The following is a 25835-nucleotide window of genomic DNA, read 5'->3' as shown; positions in this document are numbered from 1 at the left end:
CGTTTATCAAAATTTACAGATATTTCGAGCGTAACGGAGAACATTTTTTATGAAGGGAGTATGGAAGTAAAAAACAAACAAAAATAAAAAAATTAACATCGGTAAATCTCTTACCCCTCTTCACAATCAAGGGGCTGGGTAGTCGTATTTTAGTAACACTTTATCTTGATAAATAGAAATCCGTATTGACTCCCTAGTGTAATTATTATAATTGATTAGCCATAGATCCGAAGTGAACCACGGTTACTTATATTCATTTAAACGAACTCCCACACAAACTTTATGTGGAACCGGTGGATATTGTAGAACACTAACTAGAATTAACATTAATGGGAGTCATGACACCTGGCGACACTAAATAATTTGATAATATTTTACTCCTCTTGTAAGTTATGATAATTAAATTTTACTCGAGCTGTGGGTACAAGAGATACATGAAAAGTTCAACACAGTAAACTATTATTATTGAAAGCAGTTCTTTTTTTCATTCGAATCTTTCATGTAAGCAAATTTTCGCCCTGTTCATTCGTGAAGTATTTGCGTTTTTCTGTTTCTTCCCCTAAAAATGTATGTAAAATGTGTTTTATCTGCGTACCATCTCCTGTAGCTCAGTCACAAATAACTATCGACGTGCTAATAAGCGACGTGATAACAATTTTTCACCATGGTTGTTTATCGTATTCGCGATCACAATGGAACATCCGTGAACACCTAATATGAAATGTACAAAACGTTTTCAACTGGTTATAAATAACTCACTGTTAGAAAGCTGGAATCAATTTGAAGTACCTAGAGCAAAATTCGAAACTCGGATCTCTGATCTGTGAGTTCGCGGCACTACCAAGGTATCACAACCCGGTCTGAAAATGGTTTCAAAAATATTAAAAAATAAAAATAATAATTTCACATATTTAGTCAAGTCACTTATCAAATCATCATTTATCACTTGTCAAATCATCATTTATTAACTTAGGCTGTACTTAAACTTGTAATCCAAATAAATCTATTAAAAAGTGTTATTTCGCCTTGTCATCTCGACTGCACAAGTTAAATAGACTCATATTTCGCAGAGCAAATATTTGATCCATACATCCTCTTCCATTCATAAATCCACTTTGTATATCCCAAACTCTATCTTTAGTCACTTTTCTTACTCTCTCAATCACAAAGAATTACAATTGTGGGATAAATCTATAATATAGGTCAACCTTTCTCAACTATCGACCGTATCAGATGATCAATGGATCTGATTTGGTCCACTAAGGACCGATTCAAGACTACGGTATCCCGCTGAGGGCTATTGTGACCTATGCTTTATGTTTCGAATATTATTTCATGTTTTGGTTTCAGTTTATTTATTTATTTATTTATTTATTCACACTCTTTATCAAAATACAATTCCATGTTCACTTTGCCCAGCTAACAAGGGTACATACCCCGTTCCAAGCTAGGCAATTACATTTTAATAGATTATAATAGTTAACAAATTAATATAGAGCACAGACAAACAAGATATAAACTTATTCGTATACACATTTTGATACATATAACTACAGACATACACTTATATACACACATGTATATATATATATATATACACATATATACACATGTACATACACACACACGTACATACACCCATGCGCATACACATACATACGTTCATTAAAACATAGACAATTTATTTATGCGAAACTTCATGGTTGTCATCTATAAATATATATTTTTAAAATGATTCCTTATTGTTTATATTTTATTTTCGACATCCAGTAAGAATTTCCAATCCGTGGCATGCATCAACTTTTCTGACTCCCTACGACCAATGTCATGAAAGAGCGAGGTCAACACCTTCCGTAACTTGACAACACTCCCGTCTTTCCACGATTCTGGCAAAAGATTATGGACCTTTTTGCCTACGTAATAGTGTTGTCTCGATGCCAGAACAGTGTTGACCCCTTCACTTAGTATCAGATCCCTATTAGAGTATCTTGTATTATGGTTGTGGTTGACGCTTGGGTAAATGTCTCTATTTATGTGTGTAACCACTACCGTTCTCAATATATACTGTTGAATAATATTCAGTACTCTGAATTCTTTGAAGAGCAAGTCACTCGGATAACGAAATGTTTTTTTTTAAATTACTCGGATTAAAGATAATGTTTTAATGCAACTCGTTCACAAATAATGAGGAACTTCAGCCCTTTGGGAAATTGGATACAAAAAATGTTTTATATTTTATATACACACGGTAAAAATTAAAGCATTAAATTGTACAGCAAAGTTTCTTGAAAATGTACGAAAAAAAATATTTAAAATATTTCAATAAAAACGAAGAACTTTGAACGACGTCACTAGTCATATGATCAACAACAAAAAAAAAACCAACTTCCTCATTACCTATATTTACACTATTTAATTTGACTCCACTGTTTATTTATATTTTTCACCAGTGACCGGGATTCGTCGTGACCGACATCGTCCGACTGGTAGGTGTATACTGTTTATATGTTATTATTATGTTAACTTTGTTAAATAGCTAATCCTATGCCTAAGCATGTTTCACATTTTGTAAAATGAGAGAACATTATTCTGTTTAAAAAAAAGAATACAAACAATGTAAAAGTATAAATAAAATTAATACGTTAATAACACGGTCCAAAAATTGAATAAAACATTTTTTTAAACATTAATTGAACAATGTAACAAGTTATACACAGTAATATAATAAATTATACCATTCGTTATTGGAATGCCCTAAATCGCTCAAAAGAGCCGTAAAAATTTACTTGGCTTATAATAATATATGATAGTGATATTAAAAAATCTTTGTTACAATTTTTCAAAGCATTTTTGTATCATGTTGTATTTAGGAAAAAATCTACTACATTTTTTCTTTTAAATCACAAATTTATTTTTATACAGCTTGCCCACCACATACCGTACACCGCATCTGAGGACATAAGTCTCCTTGGCGGTGCCCACATACACGGAAAAGTTGCTCGTTACCGAACGAGAAAAGCTACCCGAGGGAGCTCTCTGTAATCTGGTAGCCTTAGCATATTTGTGCTGAAAGAAGGTAATCCAGAAGTACATAATATGCACTTTATTGGATTGAGAAAAGAGGGAAGTGAATTATTCACTTACTGGGATTAAATTGATTGGACATGATCAATTTTCCGAAATGATTATGAACGAAAACAAAATGCCAAAACCTTTTAAAAGCCTAGAAGTTCTTTTTGGAAGCCTAAAAAATATTTATCATAGAGAGGGGGAAAGGGACAAGAACACAGAATGTGTTCAGAAGATCGATTAGGATATCCGCAGCAGCACGAAGGGGAATCAACAATATTAAAAACATATAATTTGTCATTAAATTTACCATGACCTGGTTAAAACTCCATAGTCCAGTGATCGGGGATAACCCAAGAAGATTTTATGCGCTGACGGATTGAAAGAAAAAAAAGGTAACCCTCCCTGAAGAGGAAGATTCTCATCGCGATTGCCAAGCACCAAGAATAGCGTTTAAAGTCATTTTTTCCGATTGAGACATTCCTTCAGTTGGGAGTAGACGGACGCCACCAATAACAGAGTAACGCTTTCTTTTTAAGTGGAATTTTGCAAAATATTTTTTATACAAGGAAACCTATCCAGCGTTGTTCGTTTTTAGTATACTTTTTTACACGGTACTGTGTTAAACGTATCCCCAGTGTAAAAAGAGGTTCAAGTGTAATTAAAATGCAGTTCCATAAAGAAATGTCAGTAGAAAAACTACATTTCGGAAAATCATGAAGGTAAAAGAAGTATTTTGATTTTACTAGAACTTTTCAAAATACATTTTTTTAAATAAGTACCTACCACGTCATTTCCGGGTCGATAACTATAGTCCTTAAAAAATGTAACATGATTAGAATGACAGTTGTCAGAAAAAGTGACGACATAACTTTGTAGTAACGTCAAAGGAGTCATTTATATTGACACACGAAAAATCATTTGAATCTGGCGTGTTAATTTATTTTTTCTTACAATGCTTGAAACATAAATCAACATTTATATATAAAATCAGATTTAAAACTAAAAAAAAACTAAATAAACCTAATTATTAACGACGTTCTTACAAGGTTTTTTTTTAGGTTCTTACAAAGTTACATTTTGCAAAAACATTAGAGATGGACAAATTGATCAATGTAAATTGTTCGAATAAAAAAATTGTTCGTTTGATGTTGTTCATGAAAAAAATATAAATGTCTCATTTTTTGGTGAAAAATTATGTTAAACACACTATAATAGGCTTGTTTTTTCGGTTTTATATCAATTTTCGGAAACAGAGTTTCATGATTGCATGAAATAACTGATAAAATCGATTTGATCAGTGATCAGTAATTTCCATCACTAGAGAAATTAGTTTTTTTTTTTTTTTAATTATTTATTTTACTTTTTGTACATAATGTTATTTTTACATTGGCGGGCTTATTGCCAAATGGCAATTTCATCCAACCAACCAATAAAATAAAAGTTTTATTTTTATAATTCAAGTTACAGAACATATTCAATAGAAAAAAAAGATTAAAAAGCTAAAGATATATAAAAATAGAAATAAACGTATTTAATTATCAATTACCTTAAATCAAAACTATTACTCAATGGGAAAAAGGAAAAAAGAGGAAAGAGAAAAGGGGAAAGGAGGAGAGATAAAGGAAGAGAAAGAAGATGTTTCTTCAGACGTGATTTAAACAGAGATAATGTAGTAACATCTTTGATGGAGGGTGGGAGATGATTCTACAGTCAAGCCGCATGGACACTATATGAGTTAGAGAAGAAAGAGGAATTGTTGATGGGTATTAAGAGAGTGCCTTGAGAATTAGAACGAAGAGGTAAACCATGAACTGATATGCGTTGAAATTTTTCACGCAGGTATATAGGAGCGTTAGGACTATGAAGTACATTGAACAGAAGTGAGAGGGAGTGATAGTCTCTCCGCTGTCTAATTTTGAGCCATTTCAGTTGCCGACGATAATCAGAAATGTGGTCATATTTCCTAAGACCAAAAATGTATCTTATGCATGTATTCTGAATTCGTTCTAGTTTATTGAGTTGCTCACAGCTTAAATCAGTCATGGAAACATCAGCGTAATCTAGAATGGGTAGTAGTAATGCTTGTACAAAGGTGCATTTAGTATTAATGGGTAAGAATTTTTGCAACCTTCTAAGTGAGTGTAGACTAAAAATTATTTTGCGGCTTAATTCATTAGTATGAGCTCGCCAGCAGAGATGTTCATCCATTAGTACTCCTAGATTTTTTACGGATTTTCTGTATTGAATGATGGTACCATTGACATTAAGAGGATTAAGTGAAGATACGTCTAGCCTGTTAAGCAATCTTTGACTACCCGCAAACATAATTTGTGTTTTAGATGGATTTATTAGAAAACCATACTCTTTTGTCCATGTTAACACGCAATTTAGTGTATTAGACATCGATTCTATTGCTTCGCTTGTGTTTTCAGGTCTGCAATGAAGATATGATTTTAAGTCATCTGCATAGAGATGATATGAACAATTGAGACAATCTGCAATCGGATTAATAAACAGGGAAAATAGTAATGGTGATAAAACTCCACCTTGAGGTACTCCAGCGGCAATATCAACCCATTCCGATTGATGATCTGGTGTTTTGATGCACTGTTGTCTAGCTCGTAAATACGATCCGAACCATTTTATAACCGGTTGTGTCATATTTAGTGTTTTGAGCCTAGCCAACAAAAGATCGAAATCCATAGCGATGAAAGCGCTGCTGAAGTCGAGTAATGTTATCAGAGTTAGCATTTTGTTATTCATTGCGTATCTAATGTCATCTGTAACCTTGATTAAAGCGGTAGTTGTACTATGGCCCGCGTGAAAACCCGATTGATTGGTTTGACAGCTGTCATTCTAATCAAGCTATATTTTAAGGACTATTGTTATAGGTAGGTACCTTTACATAATATCAACAACTCGGTTATCGTTTTCGATTGAGTAAATAGTCGTTAGTTGAGAATTTTAATTGACGCATCTACACGTCCACAAATGATCAACAAAACGTATCGGGAAAAAAAACGTAATTTTCATTCACTTATGATATTTGCATAGGTAGGTAAAAAAATATTTACACAGATGCTTGCTCTTTGCTTCTCCGGTATGAATTTTTTAAAACGTTCTTACAAGCTTAACATTTATTTATTTCACATAAGACTTTATATTTTTCCTTTTCTATATGAACACCTCACTGGGTATAACCCGTGTCGAGGCATTCATTTACATTATTTTTATATTATGTTCTATATACCTATAGTAAATAAATAACACTGTATGGATATGAACATAAAATACAAATAGTAGACATGCAACAATAATTCCGAGTTCAAATAGACTACTGTTTTGGTGGGGTGAACATATCAAGGCAGTTCTCAGAACCCAAATCCAGAAGCCATTTTTAAACAAAAATGGATTACTAAAAAGACTAGACAGGAAGCTGAGGAATATGTTACATATATCGAAATATAATTTTAAGTTCTTGATAGTCCTTTTTCATTTTATTAATGTAGGTATGTTTTAGAACCTTTTTTCATACTTCTTTTGAATTTTTACTCATCACTTAATGTGAAAGTATGTACTATTATGCATAACATAAATAATACACATTTCTCCCTGTTTGGCCGGTGTACTTATGGTGATAGTCTCCACGTCTGTAGGTCTGAACGCTCTTACGAGGGTAGAAAGTGTTGCTAGCACGTAATTAATACGTAAATTACGTGCTAGCAACGCGTTTTCTAGCCCGCGAGGGCGTTTAGAATATCAGCCCTGGTATATTATGCTATCTCTACTTAAAGTATTTATGTTTAATTTTGAGTTATCTAAATTTCTGTTTAAATTATTATTTTTATAGTACTCGAGTTGATAACATTAAGGTAATAGTTTAGTAAAAAGCTAATTATCTGCCCGTCATTGAATTTTTTTAATTTTTTTTATATTGTTAAGCTTTCGAATATTCAAAGATCACGGCTTCAGAAATAAAATCTCGTGTTTACAAAACGCGTGAAAATGTAAAACTACTATAAATTTACATTATTACAATTAGAAGTTATTATTTACATCATTAAAATTCGAAGTTTTTATTTATATTATTGTTATAATATTTGAGGTAGGAACCATACTTATTGGACATTGGGTATCACATCCCTACAGAGAGCCATAGAGATTTCAATTATCAACCATAGATGCTAGCTGTCAAAAGTAGATAGAATTTGGTTATGTTCTCGATCTCAACGTGCCGGGTTTCTCTCAAAATCAACAACGTTGTGTCAAAGTCAAAACGAAACTGCATTACAAATCATTGTATTAAAATAGTAAAGCATACCTCATTGAAACGAAATATGTGTGATATTAGTAAACTTACAAAGGTCAGTGCTTCTATTCCATTATTTTCGACTCCCTAATAATAAATTGTTATTTTTTTACACAGGTAAATATTACATGCTTTATATATTTTCAGAAATAATTATGGGTTAATATTTTCAGATTGGAACCCATGATGGCATTTTTCATTGTGACGAAGTTTTGGCGTGCTATTTACTCAAACAACTCCCTGAATATGAGAACGCTGAAATCATAAGAAGTAGAGATCCCGACTTATTAAAAACGTGCGATATTGTTGTTGATGTCGGTGGTGTGTATAACAAAAGTCTTCATAGATACGATCATCATCAGCGAGAATTTAAGGAAACTTTTAGCAGTTTACATTCAACAACTAAAAACTTTAACATCAGGTTTGTAATTCATTTTTAATTAATGAAATTTGCAAAAACTGCTCATTCTGTTTGATATCACCTCTTAAATTGCAGACTAAGTTCGGCGGGACTAATCTATGTACACTTTGGAGAACAAATCATCAAATCAAAATCTAAACTCAAAGATGATGCCATAAAAGTATTGTTTGAAAAAATTTACGAAGGCCTAATTCAAGAAATTGATGCTATTGACAATGGCATCATGATGTGTGAAGGAGAACCGCTTTATAGAATAACAACAGACATAAGTTCACAAGTAAAGAAATTAAACCCCGGCTGGAATGCCCCAGCTGGTTACGATGTAAAAGAAAAGTTTGAAGAGGCCATGGTTATAGTCGGTAATGAATTCTCGGACAAAATTTCTTATTTTGTTAACTCCTGGTGGCCGGCTAGAGACATTGTAGAGAAAGCAATCGAAACAAGATATGATTTTCACCCAAGTGGGAAAATTATTTTCTTGGATCCCATGGCACCGTGGACTGAACATCTATTTGATTTGGAGAAATCCCTTGACATTGGCAGCACCATCAACTACTGCATATTCTCGGACGGGAAGGGGGGTTGGAGAGTACAATGTGTTCCTATTAAAACTGGAAGTTTTGTATGCAGGTACAAATGATCTTTTGATATACTAATCTTTCTATCTCTCCTCAGCACTACAACTCTTAGTGGGTCTTAGCTTCCTTCGAGAAATGACTCCATCCTGTTTTGTCTCTGACTGCCACCTTCCAGTTTTGCTGCCCTGGACCCCGACACTCTGCCACGACATCATCCAACCATTGCAGTCTTGATCTCCCAACACTGATTCTTTAAACAACTCTTTTTGGGGGCTCCAGATCCCTCAAGCAGTGCAAATGCCCTGACCAACGCAATCTGAATTTAATGACTTTGATATACTTTTACATCAGTAAAAATGGTTTCTTTACCTTTATAATTTATTTATAAATAGAGATGGCAAACATTATTGAGAAGGTAGTCTAGGCATTTACAGGGCTTACGGCCTGTCATTGACTGATTTTAGTGGCCATTTAAAACATTGTGAAAAAAATCCATAATTCTTCCATGTGGAATTCAGTCCTTGTCGACAAATATTTGAACAAGCTGTACAGTCTTGTTATAGTTTCTTGATTAATTTTCAGTAAAGTACAAATAGTTTTTAAAATTACAATCATTCTTACAATAATTATCCGCACCGTAAGGCTCATAGAAAAAAGGTAAGGAGTATTTTTGTCATTTACTCATTTCTCATTACAAAAGAATCGAGGTTGTGGTCGTGCGGCTAGTATCGCGGATTCACAGATCATTCACAAATGTTTCTTTTTTTATCAAAAAAATAAACTTTCTAGATCAATATTTATATTATATTTAATTTTCCAAAAAACATACTGAGACCTTACGCATAGTGGCCAATTGTGTTAGCTACTACACTACAAAGCGGACTAAAAATTTACCAAAGGGAAAATCAATTTATTTATGTGTAGCAAAATATTAGTCAGAATAAAAATCGGCAATTTCAGAACAATAAAATTTTAAACCGTGTCGGCTATTTATAACTTTAAAAATATATGTATATAATATTATACCTTATTATACTTGCGCAAAATAATAATCACAACGGGGTTTTTTTTTTTTACAAAAGAAAACGCTAGGAACTTTGCATTTTGCTTAAATATTTATTTTTTTCTATTGTTTTCAGAGCAATCAAACCTCAGATCTCTTATAAGTGACACCATATTACATATGGTACCACACCGTGACTGTATTTCTTACTGAATTATGTAGATTGAAAATTTTGTTAACTATTTTCTTATTACAGGAAATTCTTAAAAAGCGAATGGATGGGCATCAGAGATGACTTGTTAAGTAAGACGTCAGGAATACCGGGATGTATTTTCTGCCACGCCACTGGTTTTATCGGAGGAAACAAAACTAAAGAAGGAGCGCTTGAAATGGCCGTGCAAAGTCTTAATGCATAATACTTAATTTAAATATTTTTTTCTCAACTGTCGTAATATTATTTTGATTATTCATTTATAAAATTTGCATCTATTTCTAAGAATCATCAATGTATTTAGTACCCATAATTCTACAAAATTGAATTTACAAAAAGGTTGTAGAAAATAAAGTTTTGTTATATAATCATGGTTTATGCACTGATTATGGGCTGTGAAGAGTCACCATTGTATTGCAAGTAGGTGCATGCCATCGAAATATCGATAATAGGCATAATCAGGTTTAAAGATAATTTGATTTTATATATACATTATCTGCATAATACATATTATTATAATTTACCAAAATTAATATCTTCACTTTAACTTATTTCGTCGTAACCTCAATATCATGAAAATCACAAAACTTAATGCCATCAACGTAAAAAAATTATCAAATACAAACATCTCTTATACTCTTTTTTACTAATGATGCCTGTTTATTTCAACATATTTTACTTAGTATAAAATAAAGCTTTTCAAAATATGTAGCATGTTCTTCCTAAGAATGTGTAAACTACATATAACACAGGTAATCTTTTTTTTTAAATGGGTCTCTGTGCATTTTATAATAAAATATTTATTGTATAATTACTTGTAACGTTCCATTACTTTTTTCTTTAAAATAAATATAAACATTTTGTATCTACAAAAGTTTTTTATACTTGCCTTTTACATAATTATTTTATACAATACACTTGATTTATTGTGCACATTCTGCTTACATATACTTAATATAAATTTCGTTTTGTTTAACTACTGAAGTTTTAAAAAGACTTTATTTTATTTGAAATAATTCAGTATTTTAGATATAAAAGTAGTATACTGAATCAAATGATTTAATTATGTGTTTAGTAAATAATTTTTCGTCAACTTATTGAATAAATTATTGTTATTTTAAATATCAACATGTAGTTGTAAGTACAAACACATTTATTTACAATATAAATATGTAGTAAACATGCAAGCAAATTTAATATTTTTTTTGCAGTTCTATAAATTTAAGTGCCATGAGCACAATTAATACTATGTATGAATGATTGATCATATTTCCTTCATATAACAAAATTGATCAAGGTACGCTACGATTGGTGCACCAATGCAGTGCCCTATGCACCATTAGGTGCGGAAATGGAACGATTATGTATGAATGATTACAAAGCTGCACTTTGAGAAATTTTTGGCATTTCTTTTTCAATTGTATCATTTTCTTTAGTAATATTCTTGGTGTTTGATCTTACGACTTCACAATCATCATTATCACTGTCCTCGTTATCAATATCATCTTCCAATTTTTTATCCTCATCGCGGATATCGTAGGCATGTCTTGGCAGAACTTCCAACCATGTAGCCATGCTCAGTTCTTCAAGTTCCACATTTATGATATTTGGATAAATGAATTTTTCCTTAAATTCCTGAAGCTCCACTTGCGATTCCTCCCATACTAAAGGGTCATGAATTCCATCAGAACCATATCGCTTGTTGTATCTATCGTAGTGTATCTGAAAATATTAGTGTATTTAAAATATCTGTAATCAACAAAACTTTTTATGATGTTTTCCTTCTGATTTTTGAGTCGAATGTTTTCATTAGTTGTATCCTGAAAAAAATCTTGTATGTTCAAGAATTTTTAAATTGAAAGTAGGCATTTTTTTCTGTAATTGTATGTGAACCTAGTGTCCCACAAGTAAGGTTTTATTTTTCTTTTTACTCTCCTGTAAAATTCGTTATTTGTTTAAGAGCACATTTTTTAAACCGTTTACAATTCAACCTTTCTTGTTAATTCAATATTGGTTTGAAGCATGGGACTTGTAAAACATTAATAGCATCCTGAGAAATCTGCCCAGCACACCACTGCCAACAATATTTTCCCATTTTTAACCCTCTCAGTACCAGCGTCATTCCTCGGGTACACGAAGAAAAATAAAAATATCTCGTTATTTTCTAAACCAATCTGCCCCATTTCTTGCATGCATCTAGCCAAAGATTTATTCTTTACAAAACAATATAATTTTTATGCTGGTAGCCCCTGATTTTTCTGACGTTTGTGTTTTATAATGATTGTTTTCTCAATTATCTTATAATTTAAAAAAACTTCACGGTTATTTTTTTTTTTTATACTTATAAATATATATATTTTTTTTTTATAATTATATTTTATGTCTTTTACCATTTTTTTTATATATATAACAGTAATATATGTCTTTTATACTCTGTACCTTTATTTTATCCCCCTGAGCTCCAATATTATCAATATTATTCCTGAAGTACATGTTTTTTTTTTGTAAACTATGCAAGCTTAAAAAAAAAATTTTTGTGAAAATATTTGAAAAAATAATAGAATTTATAAATCTAAAAAAAAAAAATACTCTGGTACTGAGGCATTAAAACTAAAACTGAGGATGTATTTTATATTCATTTTTTTAGGGTATGACAGGAAACAGAAAATATTTTTTAAAAAACCAAATAAAAATTTAAAGGTCTAGATCCAGGCCAGCCAGATATTCGATCGATTCAGGAATCGCAGTCAAAAAGTTTGCGCAAAGAAACTTGTACTTTATTAAAACGCCATGACGCTTTATGTATTAAGATTGTGCAGCTAGCAAGAAAATTGGTGCTTAATATTCTTTATACCGGCTAAACCCAATAGTGGCCCTAAAAAGAGAGGTACAATCTAGAGATGACAGGAAATAATTATTTCTGTTTCCACACTTAATGAAGTATCCGGCACTGTATTGATGCACCATTTACAATAATTTGTTTTGTAAAGACAGGATGACTAATCTCGCGCTTGTTTTACATGTGAATTAACAATTTACCTGATCCAAAACGAGCCCCAAACCAGGTGCAGTAGGAACATCAAGCCTGTCTGCTGTCCAACATCTATCTATTGTTGCCTCTTCAGTCAATCCTTTTACAACGGCTAATGTCAAACCAACCATTTTTCTGATCTGATGCAACATAAAACTTTGTCCCTGAAATTGCAAATGAAAGGTATAATATAATATCTCATATTATCGTAAATTTCATTGATCGTACAATATAGACAGTAAATAGTAATAGTTAAACAACTAAAGAATTTTGACCATAGATCAATATAAATCAATGTACTCGATATGCAATATTATTCAATAACAGCGTTCTTGAACCCTTCCCGGTGATGTGTAACTGCACATTGCATCTAATAATTTTAATATCTCCTTAAATATAACAAATTATGGGCTAAGATTTTCGGTATTCCTCCGTATCGGTGTTGAATTTACGTTAACGTTACGGCAGTGAGTTTACGGTGTTGAATGTACGTACATTTACGTATCGGTGTTGAAATATTTTTTTATTAAATAATAAATGCTAATAGGGAACAGATAAAGCATTTTATCAAAAGTCCGAGATAAATCATCAATATAATAGAAAGTTTACCAATGTGTCGCATATTGCGGGGATCTTAGTATAATATAAATGTCTCACACACTCTTTACGTCTCACTCTCGGTGATACAGGGATATTCCGGAGCGAGAGAGACAATTTCACGCGTCACACACGCGAACATCGAAGTTTCTAATACTTCTCCTAGACGCCAGTTAGTACTGTTAGTGGCTATATGGTTTTCTTCGAGGGTGGTTCTTTCGTCGCTGAGAGCATAAGCTAATGTTTTTTTTCATATTTTAAGCAATTAGATGCAAAATATTATCACTTTTGACTTCAATTATAAAAAATTGAACCAGTTGCCTATGAACATTACATTTTTCCGATATAAAATCTCTCATTTTTTGCATGTGTAATGACTACACAGCACCGTAACGCGCAGATGTTTTTAGGACAGTAAGGGAAAGGTTAACAAAATGTTTATATTTTTCACCACTACAAGCGACTTGATATATTACAGCACAGAATATGTACAATATCTTTGCTGGCTAAAACGATGTCTATCTTTTATTTTTCAATACCTTTTAAACAGTGGTTTATTTTAGTTTAAAATTATACAAAATTCAAATTAAAAGAAATATTTTTAATATAAAATCAGATATAAAAAGTAATTATTCATACCTTCACTTTGATAATTATAAACTCCATTCCATTTTTGATAAATGGCTCTTCACATTCAAAGGAGATAATATAACGCTTAGCTGAAGGGTCGAAGAATTCTCTGAAATAAATTTATGCATGATCTTGTACCTATGTCCATTTTCAACCTGAATTTAAGTTGTTCCTAAAGAAAATGTAATCATGCGTAAGAAAAAAAATTGTAATATGTACAATAGGGTGGTCCTTATTTTCCCACTTTAAAAAATTGAGTGGGCTCCCCGTCGTATGATTTTGTACCCTAAAATGACAGCTTTTTAATTTTTTGATAGGTTATAGAGATCGCTACAATAAGTAAAAAATTCAGAAAAAAACATTGTATGGCCACTTAACTATGGATCCGGCTTATTGACTCTGGCATGTTTATTACCCTATTTTGAAGTGAAATAGCATACAGAAAGACTCATTAGCCCTCTACAGTTAACCCCTCATCCCTTCCCCCCTCTTCAACTTCTTTCCTGTGCCTATGGGTCGAGATTCGGACCTCAGTTCGAATGCAGTCATTAGCGAGAGTGCATGCATTTTGTTTCTCCAACCATACATACTTGTTTCCATGGCGTCCACAAGTTGTGGCGGGAGTTTATTAACTAGAAATAAAACCAACATTTGGCTTGTCGGCCAATCAACACCAAATCTGAATCAATCAAAGTTACCGTCTATTAGTGAAGTATTACGTTTATTTTTTTACTACAAAAATGAAGAATATAGAACCGTTCGGGATTCTGCGACTGTGGCTGCATGTAAAGTAATACATTTGTGGGAAAAATCTAGTATAACTACGAGATTAAAAAGGATGTAATTATTAAAATAGAAAAACACTTCAAAGAGTGGCAAAATCTAAAAAAAATAAAGAGAACAAAAAAAACCTTCGGAAGTGTTAGAGAAAAAAGAAGAAGACTGGTAAAAATCTGAAGATTTGTTTGATATTGCATATTCTGAAGCTTTAAGTATTATGACTATAGAAGAGGTTTAGAAACAGTTTTTATTAGCACAATGACAGAAATTTCGCCAGGGTTCAATTGGTTGAGTAGATAAAAAAAAGTTTAAGAAAAAGTGAGCAAAAATAACGTGAAATTGAAACAGAAGTATCTCGGCTTTGACAGAAAAAAGCTTACTTTCTTCTTCGACCACCAGCGAAGAAAGTACTGTATCTGATTTTGAAATTTTATCAGAATCTTCAAAAGCTCAACCGCCACAAAAACGAGCTCGAAAAGACATAATTAAAAGCCATTTAGCTGCTAGCCTTGATGTTTCTAAATTAAGTGATAGATAAGCTGTTGTTGTTGAAGCATCTACTTTAAAAAGTGCAGGATGTGACCCTTTAGAATTTAATGTTAATAGATCTTCTATTCGTCGGCAGCGTTTGAAAAATTGAAAATCAATAGCAGTCTCTTAGAAGGGAGTTCAAACCTGATTTGCCATTAACAATTCATTGGGATGGCGAGTTAATTGAAGATATAAGTGGTCATGAAACTGTAGGATCGTCTGCCAATTTTGGTATCAGGACTTGGAGTCGATCAGCTTCTAGCGGTTCCAAAATTGGATCGTGGAACAGGTGAAGCGTGTGCGTCAGCCGTTTACGAAACAATAAATTCATGGGACTTGAGCGATAAAATAAAAAGTTAATGTTTTGACACTACAACTGTAAACACCAGTTTGAGAAATGAAGCTTGTGTTCTTTTGGAGCAGAAAATGGAAAAAGATATGCTTTGGCTGGCTTGTCGCCATCATATAATGGAAATTATGTTAGAAGCTGTAGTGAGTCAATCGCTCGGTCTGTCTAGTTGTCCTGATATCCAATTGTTTAAAAGGTTTAAGAAGAACTGCGACAAAATTGATCAAAGTGATTATAAAACAGTAATTTATGAAACCACGTCCTCAAAAATCATAGAAAATGTTGCTGCAGACAGGATTTTTTTTGCTCAAAACAACTTCAATTATATAAACCAGGAGATGACTATAAAGAGTTGCTGAATCTTACGATCATTTACTTGGGAAGAGTTCCTAAAAAAAAGGAGTTTCATTTAGGAGGCCTGCTGGTCTTCACCGTGCTAGATGGATGGCTAAAGCTATGTATTGCTTAAAGATTTTCCTATTTAAACATCAGTTTAAACTGACAAAAAGGGAAGAGAAAGCAGTGAATGATATATGTATTTTCACAGCCATAATATATTTAAAATACTGGTTTCAAGCCTCTGTCGGATATTCAGCGCCGAGAAACGACTTACAATTATTAAAGGACCTTGCGTCCTTTAAAAATATAAACCAAACAACCAAATGAAATAGAGCCCTGTCAAAAACTCTAAAAAACAATTTTTTGACCCATATAAGGACCACCCTAATGCACAACTCATACTAGTAAAATACACATTACAAGCGTTAAGTCAATGGCATTTAAACTGGTGGATAATGTTCCTTAATCTTTAAACAGACTTTGGTTGTGATGTTATGATACGCAGAAAGAAAGCGGTCGTGGGTGATGAGAAAATGCATCAATTTTATTGCAACAGTGAAGAACAAAACAGATATATTGTTTCATTTTTAAATATAACTTGATTCATTGAAAAGGTGGATAATTAATTACATAATAAATTTAAATACATTTAAACCAAAAAAGTAATAACACTGACTACCAGTTGCGTAAATAAAGCAACGAGTTAGGCTGAAATGCCAGCTAAAGAAGTGTCTCTAGATCTCGTCGCCTTAATTTGAATACAATGTAAGTCTTTTTTTTTTTCTTTATTTGAGATTAAGATTGAATATTTTTCACTGTACAAAATAGCATTTACAAGTCATTTAAATGAAGAAATTGTTGACAGAAAAGAGATGAAACGCATTTTTGTACCTCGTTCAAGAGGTATCCTTGGAATAATTTGTTTGGATAAAACACTTAAAAATCATGTATATGTATACTTGAAAACAAAATATTTGGTAAAAATAACACTTAAGTTTTATAAAAAAATTACCGATTTATGAAGGTTTTATTGTCTCCTGTAAAGTTATCATTTAGTGACTTATGTTGTATTCAAATCCAGGCAACAATCTCTTTCTCACATAATTTTTGCATGTATATCATGATTTGCTATACGCTGCTATTACCAATTATTGAGTGCAATGCAATATTTGCTAAATATGTGATGCGCTAGGAAGAGAATAACACATCTATTTATTGTATGTCAGTAGCACAAGTTCTAACCTTCTACTAGTAAAATTATGAAAATTCCTTGTTCCTATAAAATTCTTCAGCACTTTATTAACATTAGTTAGGATTTCTGGTGTCACTCGATAATCCACATGCTTCTCGATAACATTACTATGATGCTCAAAGGCATATGTCGGCAACATGTAGAAATATGTCCGCGCATCACACTGGCTTTTTGAATTGAATCCTTTGGTGACTCGTTTTATTGAGAATACTTTTATTTCCTCCGGTAAGTGGCTGTTAATGTCTTTAATATCCACCACATCGGCTATAAACAACATAAAAATATGTGAACAATAACAAGTTATGACAATGGATGCATTTAGAATATTGGTTCACATTACAGGAAAGAAAAATCAATTCAAAAATTGTTTGTATGACAAAACATCATAATCATTCTTTTTTTTTTTAAATTATGTTTTATAAGCAGTTTTAGATAAGAAATACATATTTGGGCAAAAAGTACAATTGGAAAAAACTCAACAAAAAAGAAACAACCTCTTGTGCCTATCCACACCTCATGGTGCATACAGCACTGTATTGATAAAGAATTGCAACATATCTCGATCACTACATGAAGGAGTGATGATCAGTCACACACTCTAGGTGCCAGTCTAAGATTTGTTGAAATATTGCACTGTTAAAACACCATTTGAATGGACATTTAATGTCGAGCTTGTCGGGAATATAACCCAAGACCTCTGAGCACAGTAGGCAAACGCGATAACCACTATAAGATAGAAAAGAAAAATGCACTAGATTTTAATTTAATTGAGACAACGAGAGTACTGCGCTATCACTAATGGCACTCTACACACTTTCATTATTTTGTATTTATCAATGTTTTGAAATGGATGTCTGGCTATTTAAATACCATTTTAAATACATACGCAGTTTAAGTGACACAACTTGCATAGCAGCAGAGACACCCTTGTCTGTCCTTGCAGCCCTCTGGAATTGGATTGTTTGAATCTGTGCAAAGGCTTCATCCGTTATACATTTACTAGCCAATAATGCTTTGAGTAAATCTTCTTCAATTGTCTTCATTCCAGGATTTCTTAAAAATAATGATATTATTAGTTATCTATTTTAAAGTATATTAATATTTATTAAAATTAATGGTACATAAAAATTATTTCATGCTAAATAAGTTTATTTAAAATGAAATCATATTAGAAAAAGGATAATGGAAGTGTTTACAGGGCTCACGAATATTCATTGTCTGGTTAGAGTGATCACTGATAACTGTGTAACATTTAGTATTCATTGATAATTTGTATTTATTTATTCATATTTTTTTCCATTATAGACTATGATTAATAACAAAAAATAATGTGACCTCACTGGGGTTACCCGTGCTGAAGACACTTAACAATATACTTTTTTTAAATATTTTTACATTTGAGATCAAACAATAAGGACTTGATAAACAGGGATAATCAACAAAATGTTCAGACAGTTTTAAACACTAAGTATTTATGTTTATAATTAATTTATGTACATCTATACTATTTATATTACAAAATGCATAATGGAAGAACAAAAACATTTCATTATTTGTTTGATTTTTTAATATGAATGGAAACAAACGCATGTAGGTTTCTGCCGCTTGTCATATGCCCTACATAGCCTAGACTTCCATACAAGTCACCGAATAAACTTGTCTATCACTAATAAATAAAATACATGAATTAATTCATATTAACAGTATCATAATCTCAATAACCAACCTCTGCATACCAAAGTATTTAACTCCAGAGTATGCAAACAGCATCGCAACCTTTTTTCTTTTGATTCTTTCGAATGTTTCAGAGCACACACGTTTTTCTTCAGTTGTGGATTCATCTCTTTTTTCTTCCCATCTTCTTTTCTTGATTCGTCCATTATACCTCGTTTTACCTTTTGTTAAACTTTCATGCTTGATAGTTTCCATATCCAAATAATATATGCTGGAGAGAATACTATTCAGTTTCTGGTCATACCCTGTGAAATTTTGAAATAAAACCATATTTATAAGTTAAATAAAATGAACTTAAAGGCAATTAATGTATTTATTGGATGTTATGGTTTTAATATTACCCAATCTTTCTGAATAACTGCACGTTTTGAATCTGTTCGGTAAAAACTTGTTCAATACACGGCGAACGAAACTGGACATTGAATAATTAAGAAATGTATAATAAAATTACTATTATTTTGAGGTTATTCTAATAATCGTACAACCATGAGAAAGACGGGACCATTGACAATAAATTTACACAAATCACAAATGTCAAATTTCAAAATTGATGAGTAGTCTATGTATTTTGGCTGTTCAATTAAAAAATCGCTAGCCTTATCTTTTTCATAGTCTATGGTTCGTTGGTTACAAAAAATAACAATCGAATTGCTTTTGGTTTAGAAAACTTCTTTGATTGGTGGAAACATTTAGAAAGTTGTAAATATTTTCAAAGAGATGGCGAATTAATACTCGTTTCTTGTTTTGCCTCAGGCAGAATAATATGGAATTTATGCTAAATCTCAGAAACCCGTCAATTATTTTATTAAGATAACTTCGTTTCTTTAAGTGACATTTAAAAATATTGTGTGATAATTTGTTTTTGACGCTTGTCTCCGTGTAGATATTTTAACGTTTATTGTTAACTGGTAAACAAGTTGACGTGGTGAAGTTTTGACATATTAACATTCGTTTCAAAATCTCTCTTTTAAGTTTACAATGTCGCTGTTCTGTCGCGCTACTGATGTATCATCCAAAATAGTCCAGGTAGATCTGGATAAAGTAATTCAACAAAACATGCGAGAATTGAATTGAATGTCCACTAGCACAGTGAAGTCTTCAAGATGCACCCTCACAGGCGACGGAAAAAACGACCTAACTACGGAGTGAGAACCGTAGAAGTCAGTAGAGGTCACAATGGATTTGGATTTACTATATCTGGGCAACAACCTTGTATTTTGTCTTGTATTGTGGCAGATTCTCCAGCTGATGCTGCAGGATTGAGAGCTGGAAACTTCCTCATATCCGTCAATGGTTCTAACGTTTCCAAACTGCCACATGATGCCGTAGTTCAGTTGATAGGAAACTCGATCGGAGTGATAAAAATGGCTATAGCCGAAAATTACTTCTCGGACAGTTCTGACGAAGATATTCTGAATGGCCGCTCAGCGCACAATAACAGACAAAGGCCCAAGTATCCGCACGCTAACAAGTCCCGAATGCAGAGGGCTGGAAGAGCTTCAAACTTTAATTCGAATATTATAAAAACTGCCAATAATGTTGCCATAGATCTTGATAATACCAATAAGGATAGTAAACCTTCCACTAGTGTTATTAATTATAAAGAGACCATTCTTCTCTCTAAGCCGACATTACCAATATCTGGAACTGCACATTGTATAATTATTAATCCTAGCATAAACAATAAGAACGATATAAATAATGTAAGCGCAATGGTAAATCCCGGATTGGAGCAAGTTCGTGCCATCAAAGTAATTAGGGATCTTAGAACTGGAGCTATGTTTGAAGAAGTCACAGGAACGCATATAGAAATTGGTAAGTCTTATCAACAGTTTTATTTGTTTTTGCATCACAGCAGGCTTAGGGGTCCAATTGCTGTCATGAATTACAGCACAAAACACATTGGCTTGAGAAAAGTCACATTTAAGCTACGATCCCTCTTAAATAAATATAATTATGAGCATTGGCATATTAGTACATAGACACTCCCGATGGAGTAAAATATTATAATAGTACTAAAACGAGTACGTACTCATAGTTACTGGGGTTGTTTATTTAAACCGGGGCTGCATTCAACGAGTATGCATATACATACTACCCAAAACTGGACAATACCCATTTTTGATATATAAAAAAGTTTGTATTTTATTCTTAACAATCAAATCAGATTCTTTGCTTTAATTCCTTATAACTTCCACCCATTTATTTCTTTTCATTTGATTTTGGAGACTGCAAAATAGTATTAACTCATATATATCATATTTTTAAAACATATTCCTATTAGTGCATCTCCTGTAACTAAAAAAAACTTCGCAATTGCGCCGCTAGGCGTAGTTTGAAGTTTACAAAAAAGAATATTTATATTTTAATATTAATTGTTTTTAGCCTTGTTGATCACTCAAGAACAAATATTTACCAATGGAAAATTACACAGCAAAAAAACACGCTTTCATGACACAAGCAGACATTTTGGTTTTGATTCTAAACATCTCACCTTGCTGGCAGTTATGTTGAACATGACTGAGTGTTTGAGCACGAGTCAAGTGTCACAATTTTTGAGGGCTCAGGGCATGTCTATGTGTATTAATATGTCAATGATAATGAGTATAAATAATGTACAATTTTGATTTTTTAAACTGAATAAAATTAAAATCAATAAATACATTGTTGGCATCAACAATAATTTAAAACAAAACTGAATTAAATTATTATTAATCAAAAATATGAATTGGCTTAATGAATCTTTAAATGCATTTTTTGGTAAATGTGTCATTTGTAAATTATATTAAAACTGTATTCTTTTGTATAAATAAATCAAATAAAGTATCGGTATTAAAAATATTTGGAATATACCATTCTATCTGTGAGAGTCAAGTTGCATGCTAACGTAGAGTTTTGAATTTTGTATTCATTTTTCAACAAATCTTTATGACTTCTTTTAGCGCAAAAACAACACACCGTCATTGGTCAAAAATGAAAAATAAATTTAAAAATATAGAATCATGGACAAGTTAAATTTACAGAATTAAATTGGTCTATAATTCTGTGGCTTGGATCTATAGGGGCCAAAGTCATAAATCATAATATTACAGGAGAGTAATTATTTAGCCATTTTGTGGTGTTATAATAAACTGACATCTTTGATAACAAATATTAATCAAAAACATTACAAAAAATCTATGTGTTTATGAAGACATCGACCCGCTACAAATTATTGCTGTGAAATAATTCGTCATTTATTTACCTTCCTATGCCATAATTATTTTCCTTTGTCTTAAATGGAACTAGGTAAATGACGAAGATATAAAAAAATACAAGTAAATTTTAAAAATCTCTTCATTTTCCCCACCCATATTTATTCTAAATATTATTACTAAATATCACTTTGTTTGTACTTCTAAACCCTCTTCTGATGCAGTTTGCAATTACAATTTCATCTCAACTCTAGCAAATACTTTTTATATTTGATTTTGAAGTAGCGTACAACCTGTCCGCTACGCTGTTGGAGCTTTGACGTTACTCACCTTTTATTCAATCAATTTTTTTTAAAATTATTAAATGTACAGGGTACCGATCTGCCAGATTTATACTATGCGTTTTATGAATCTCTGTGATAAACCTCTTGTACTGCACACTTTGGTGGTATTGCAACACAATTCATGAGTTCAAAATGATGTCTCCATTTTATTGATTTATTTTGCCTAAAAAATACTTATGTTAAACCTTTTCTGTTTTATTTTCAGATTGCGGCACAATGGGTCAAGTAGTTTTTGTGGAAGATGTCAATCAGTCTGAAAGTATCATGAACAAACCATCGACCGCCGACGTTAGATTGGAACCCATAGTAAAGATTCTAGAAAAAGAATCTTCTATTGAGTGCAGAGCCATTGTAGGATACCTCGGAACGATTGAAATGCCCAAGCAAATTGCCACAAGTTCCAAATTACAAACTGTCAGAAGTTGTATAAGAAAGATGCGGCAAGAAAAACGGACTCCCTGTACGGTATTAATGACAATCTTACCATCTTGTATGACTCTGAGGAGTAGTTCCGGGGAACTTCTTGCAGAGTATCCTGCTAAAAGACTTAATTTCGTCAGCTGCAGCTCAGAAAACGATTATCGTTTTTTTGGATTAGTTACGAGTGCCAGCTATCCCATAGAAAATGATTTCGAAGGAATGGAGAAAAGGAGTACGGATCTCAGCAGTGATGATCCAAGAAAAGGTTACGACATAGCCATCTCTAATAGCTGTCATGTTTTTATGATTGATACGCAAATAGTGGAACATCAAAATCATATAAAGAAGGCTGATTGTTTCAAAATTAACTGTACCGTTGATCCAATAACAGGCGTTTGTTTGGAGTTCCCAAACAATTCGGAATACATTGTAAATATCATACGAATAATGTACTCTTTGAAGCCACCGAACGGTTTCTCCGCTAAAGGAAATCTCGAGAACATATCTCGGCTTTCTAATATGGATCGAAAGTCTCGCAGTCCAAGAGGCTCTAACTTTGTCAGGAAAGTTAACAGACCTAAATTTCACCACGATTCGAGATTGAAGGTTCGAGTAGAAAATTCTATTAATCCAAACGGACACGTGCCAGGAAACGAGGGCTACAGAAATGAAAGGGCCAATGAAAACGCTGCGAGAAATGCACACAGGCAAGACCCGGAAGTTGGACCAGTGAACGGCAACGACTTCATTGCGAACTCTCCTCAGCCTAGCAACCACAGCGAAATTACAACAACATCGAGCAATAGTGATTCTGGAATCGGTTTTCATAATGATTGCCAAAACATTTCTGACAGAATTCTAGTTGTTGATTTCCCTAATCCTGTTCATAACAATTTTAATGTAAATGTGCCTTATGTTAATCCAACATTCAACTCTAGGGAAAGCAAAGTTCTACCACTTAGAGAAAATAACAGACCTGTGGGATTGGATATTGATGTTGATAGACAGTTTCTCTCTAATATAACACCCGTTGTTGAAGGCTTTAGTGGTCAAGGAAGACCGCTCAACACAGGAGATCCTGTCCTGCTAGGGAATATTCAAAGCCAACCATCATTACAAAACATTTTTCTTTCTAAGAAGTCTGATGGAGAACCTGGTCACTCCAAAAGAAATGGTAATAATTTTTCTTGTGTAGAAGATATGAAAAACCCTTCCACATCTACTAGCGAATATGTTTATTCTTTTTCTGATGTTCCAAAGCATGCGATAAAAAATAAATTAGCCGTTAGAGCCATGCCGGACAAGCAAAGCGGAAGTGATAAATCTCGCAAAGGCGATTCACCTAAACATTCGAGCAAAATGAATGGCCACGATCACCCGCAACATTTGATTCCACGAGGACTTTTCAATCAAAGATCCGGTTTGAACCGAGATGAATCTCCTCACTACGATCCCGTCTACTCCGATAACTTGGCGTGCTATGAAGAACATCATTATGAAATTATTTACCCGGATGAAAATAACATGTGCAATGAAAATGTTGCTAACACAAAGAAATTTAACAAGACTAAATACCTTAATGATTATCAAAAAGGTTCGAATCTCGATGCATTTTTTATGGAGCAGTCTGTCGATATTCCTGACTGTGATCCAGATTATTTCATCGGTGAAGGAGACAACTTCAATAATAGTTCTATAGCAACATGCTCGTACGATGACATGAGTGTTACTTCTTCTAAGAGTCACGATTGTAGTGGCAAGAAAAGTAACTTTTCAGTAGATGATGTATCTCTCTACAGTTCTAAAAGTCACGATGAAGTCGCGGCTAATTCTACTAAAATCAAATGTAAACCCCACAAATTGCAAACATCCATGGACGATATTTTGATTTATGGGCAAAGAAATTTAAAAGCAAAAGAATATTCTAAATCTCCCCCTAAAAAATTAGATGATGACAGCCATGTGTTTTTACATCCGAGTAATGTTGTTAAATTGAAAGTAAAAAAATACAAAAAATCCGCTATGTTTTCTTCCAAAAGGAAAAACAACTCCTGCGCCAGTCACAATCAGTTCAGTGATGATATTAAGAAGAAGTGTGATAGTAAGGAATCTCTTTTGAAATACAAACTGAGTCCAAAGGTGTTTGGATTATCGAGACCAAGTGCGAGTGTTGAAGATATCTGTAAAACATCCACCAGAAGAGAAGTCAATTGGGGGCATCTGGAAGGAACTACCAGTGAACCAGATCTCCGAGATTGCAAGGCCAACTATTTTAAGGTAAGTTCTTTTTATCTATCTACATAAATTGGTTTAAAAGAATTGAATCACTCTTGAAATGGCTACCTTTAAACATTGACTGACTGCAGCTTAGTATTAAATTTTTCTTGAAATGGGAAAATATAAATACGTCACTCTTTCAGTAGTGTATGTGTGTAAAATAATTCAAAGTTAATATCAAGAGATGTTTAATTAAAATTATGTATGATAATGAAAAGAAAATCCAGGCCTAGTTGTCCATTCCATTTCCGTCAATCAGTTCAAACACCATTTGGATGTTTTTTTAATGGAAGAAAAACGCAGACCAAAATCAGTACATGAAGAGTGCACCAGCAAAGACTGTCTGCCTATAATAAATATTAATAACTAACATAATCATTTGTAGTGTCATTAAAATCACAAAAAACGAAGAGATTAACTGCTTGTTAGAATTATTATCACTCATATTTGCGAATATTTTTTTTTTATAGATTAATATATTTAAATCCTATATATTGAACATGTTGTTAAATATATCCTTGTTATATAATTCAGGTGCACATAATTTTATGATGCTTTTAAGTTGTCATAAAAGAAAAGGCGAGAACAATGTGTCATGTATCAACATGCTAATAATCCAACTAATTTGTGAATTAAATTAATCATAGGGGTTCATAATGGTGTGGGAACAAGACAATACCCGTATACATAACATTAAACACGGCAGCACTGTTTTGAATATGTAACTGAATATATTTAATGCTGGTATTTATATCCATTCATT

At 32.6% G+C, this 25835-nt stretch overlaps 3 protein-coding genes across 3 annotated transcripts; 2 read left to right on the top strand and 1 right to left on the bottom strand.

The window, feature by feature from the left end:
* The first annotated feature begins 7270 nt into the window (after positions 1 to 7270).
* LOC148275105 (MYG1 protein) lies at positions 7271 to 10468 on the top strand. Its single transcript, XM_088236134.1, has 4 exons — positions 7271 to 7436; positions 7555 to 7802; positions 7878 to 8432; positions 9640 to 10468. The coding sequence occupies exons 1-4, from the start codon at positions 7287 to 7289 to the stop codon at positions 9797 to 9799; spliced, it is 1113 nt and encodes a 370-aa protein (XP_088092260.1). The 5' UTR covers positions 7271 to 7286; the 3' UTR covers positions 9800 to 10468.
* Positions 10453 to 19349, bottom strand: Pus1 (Pseudouridine synthase 1). The gene is made up of 7 exons (XM_088236133.1): positions 19179 to 19349; positions 18830 to 19082; positions 17990 to 18156; positions 17094 to 17367; positions 13862 to 13961; positions 12634 to 12789; positions 10453 to 11316 (listed from the first exon to the last, which is right to left on the bottom strand). The coding sequence occupies exons 1-7, from the start codon at positions 19255 to 19257 to the stop codon at positions 10969 to 10971; spliced, it is 1377 nt and encodes a 458-aa protein (XP_088092259.1). The 5' UTR covers positions 19258 to 19349; the 3' UTR covers positions 10453 to 10968.
* Positions 19350 to 19493: 144 nt separating this feature from the next.
* Positions 19494 to 25193, top strand: LOC148275103 (uncharacterized). Its single transcript, XM_088236131.1, has 2 exons — positions 19494 to 20652; positions 22581 to 25193. The coding sequence occupies exons 1-2, from the start codon at positions 19941 to 19943 to the stop codon at positions 25097 to 25099; spliced, it is 3231 nt and encodes a 1076-aa protein (XP_088092257.1). The 5' UTR covers positions 19494 to 19940; the 3' UTR covers positions 25100 to 25193.
* The last annotated feature ends 642 nt before the right edge of the window (positions 25194 to 25835 follow it).

Source organism: Micrasema longulum, unplaced genomic scaffold, assembly GCF_059751315.1.
Source record: "Micrasema longulum isolate JH-2025_06_02 unplaced genomic scaffold, ASM5975131v1 h1tg001511l, whole genome shotgun sequence".
NCBI classification, from domain to species: Eukaryota; Metazoa; Arthropoda; class Insecta; order Trichoptera; family Brachycentridae; genus Micrasema; species Micrasema longulum.
Note: the sequence above shows the minus strand (reverse complement) of the source record. Positions and strands in the feature narration are given on the sequence as shown.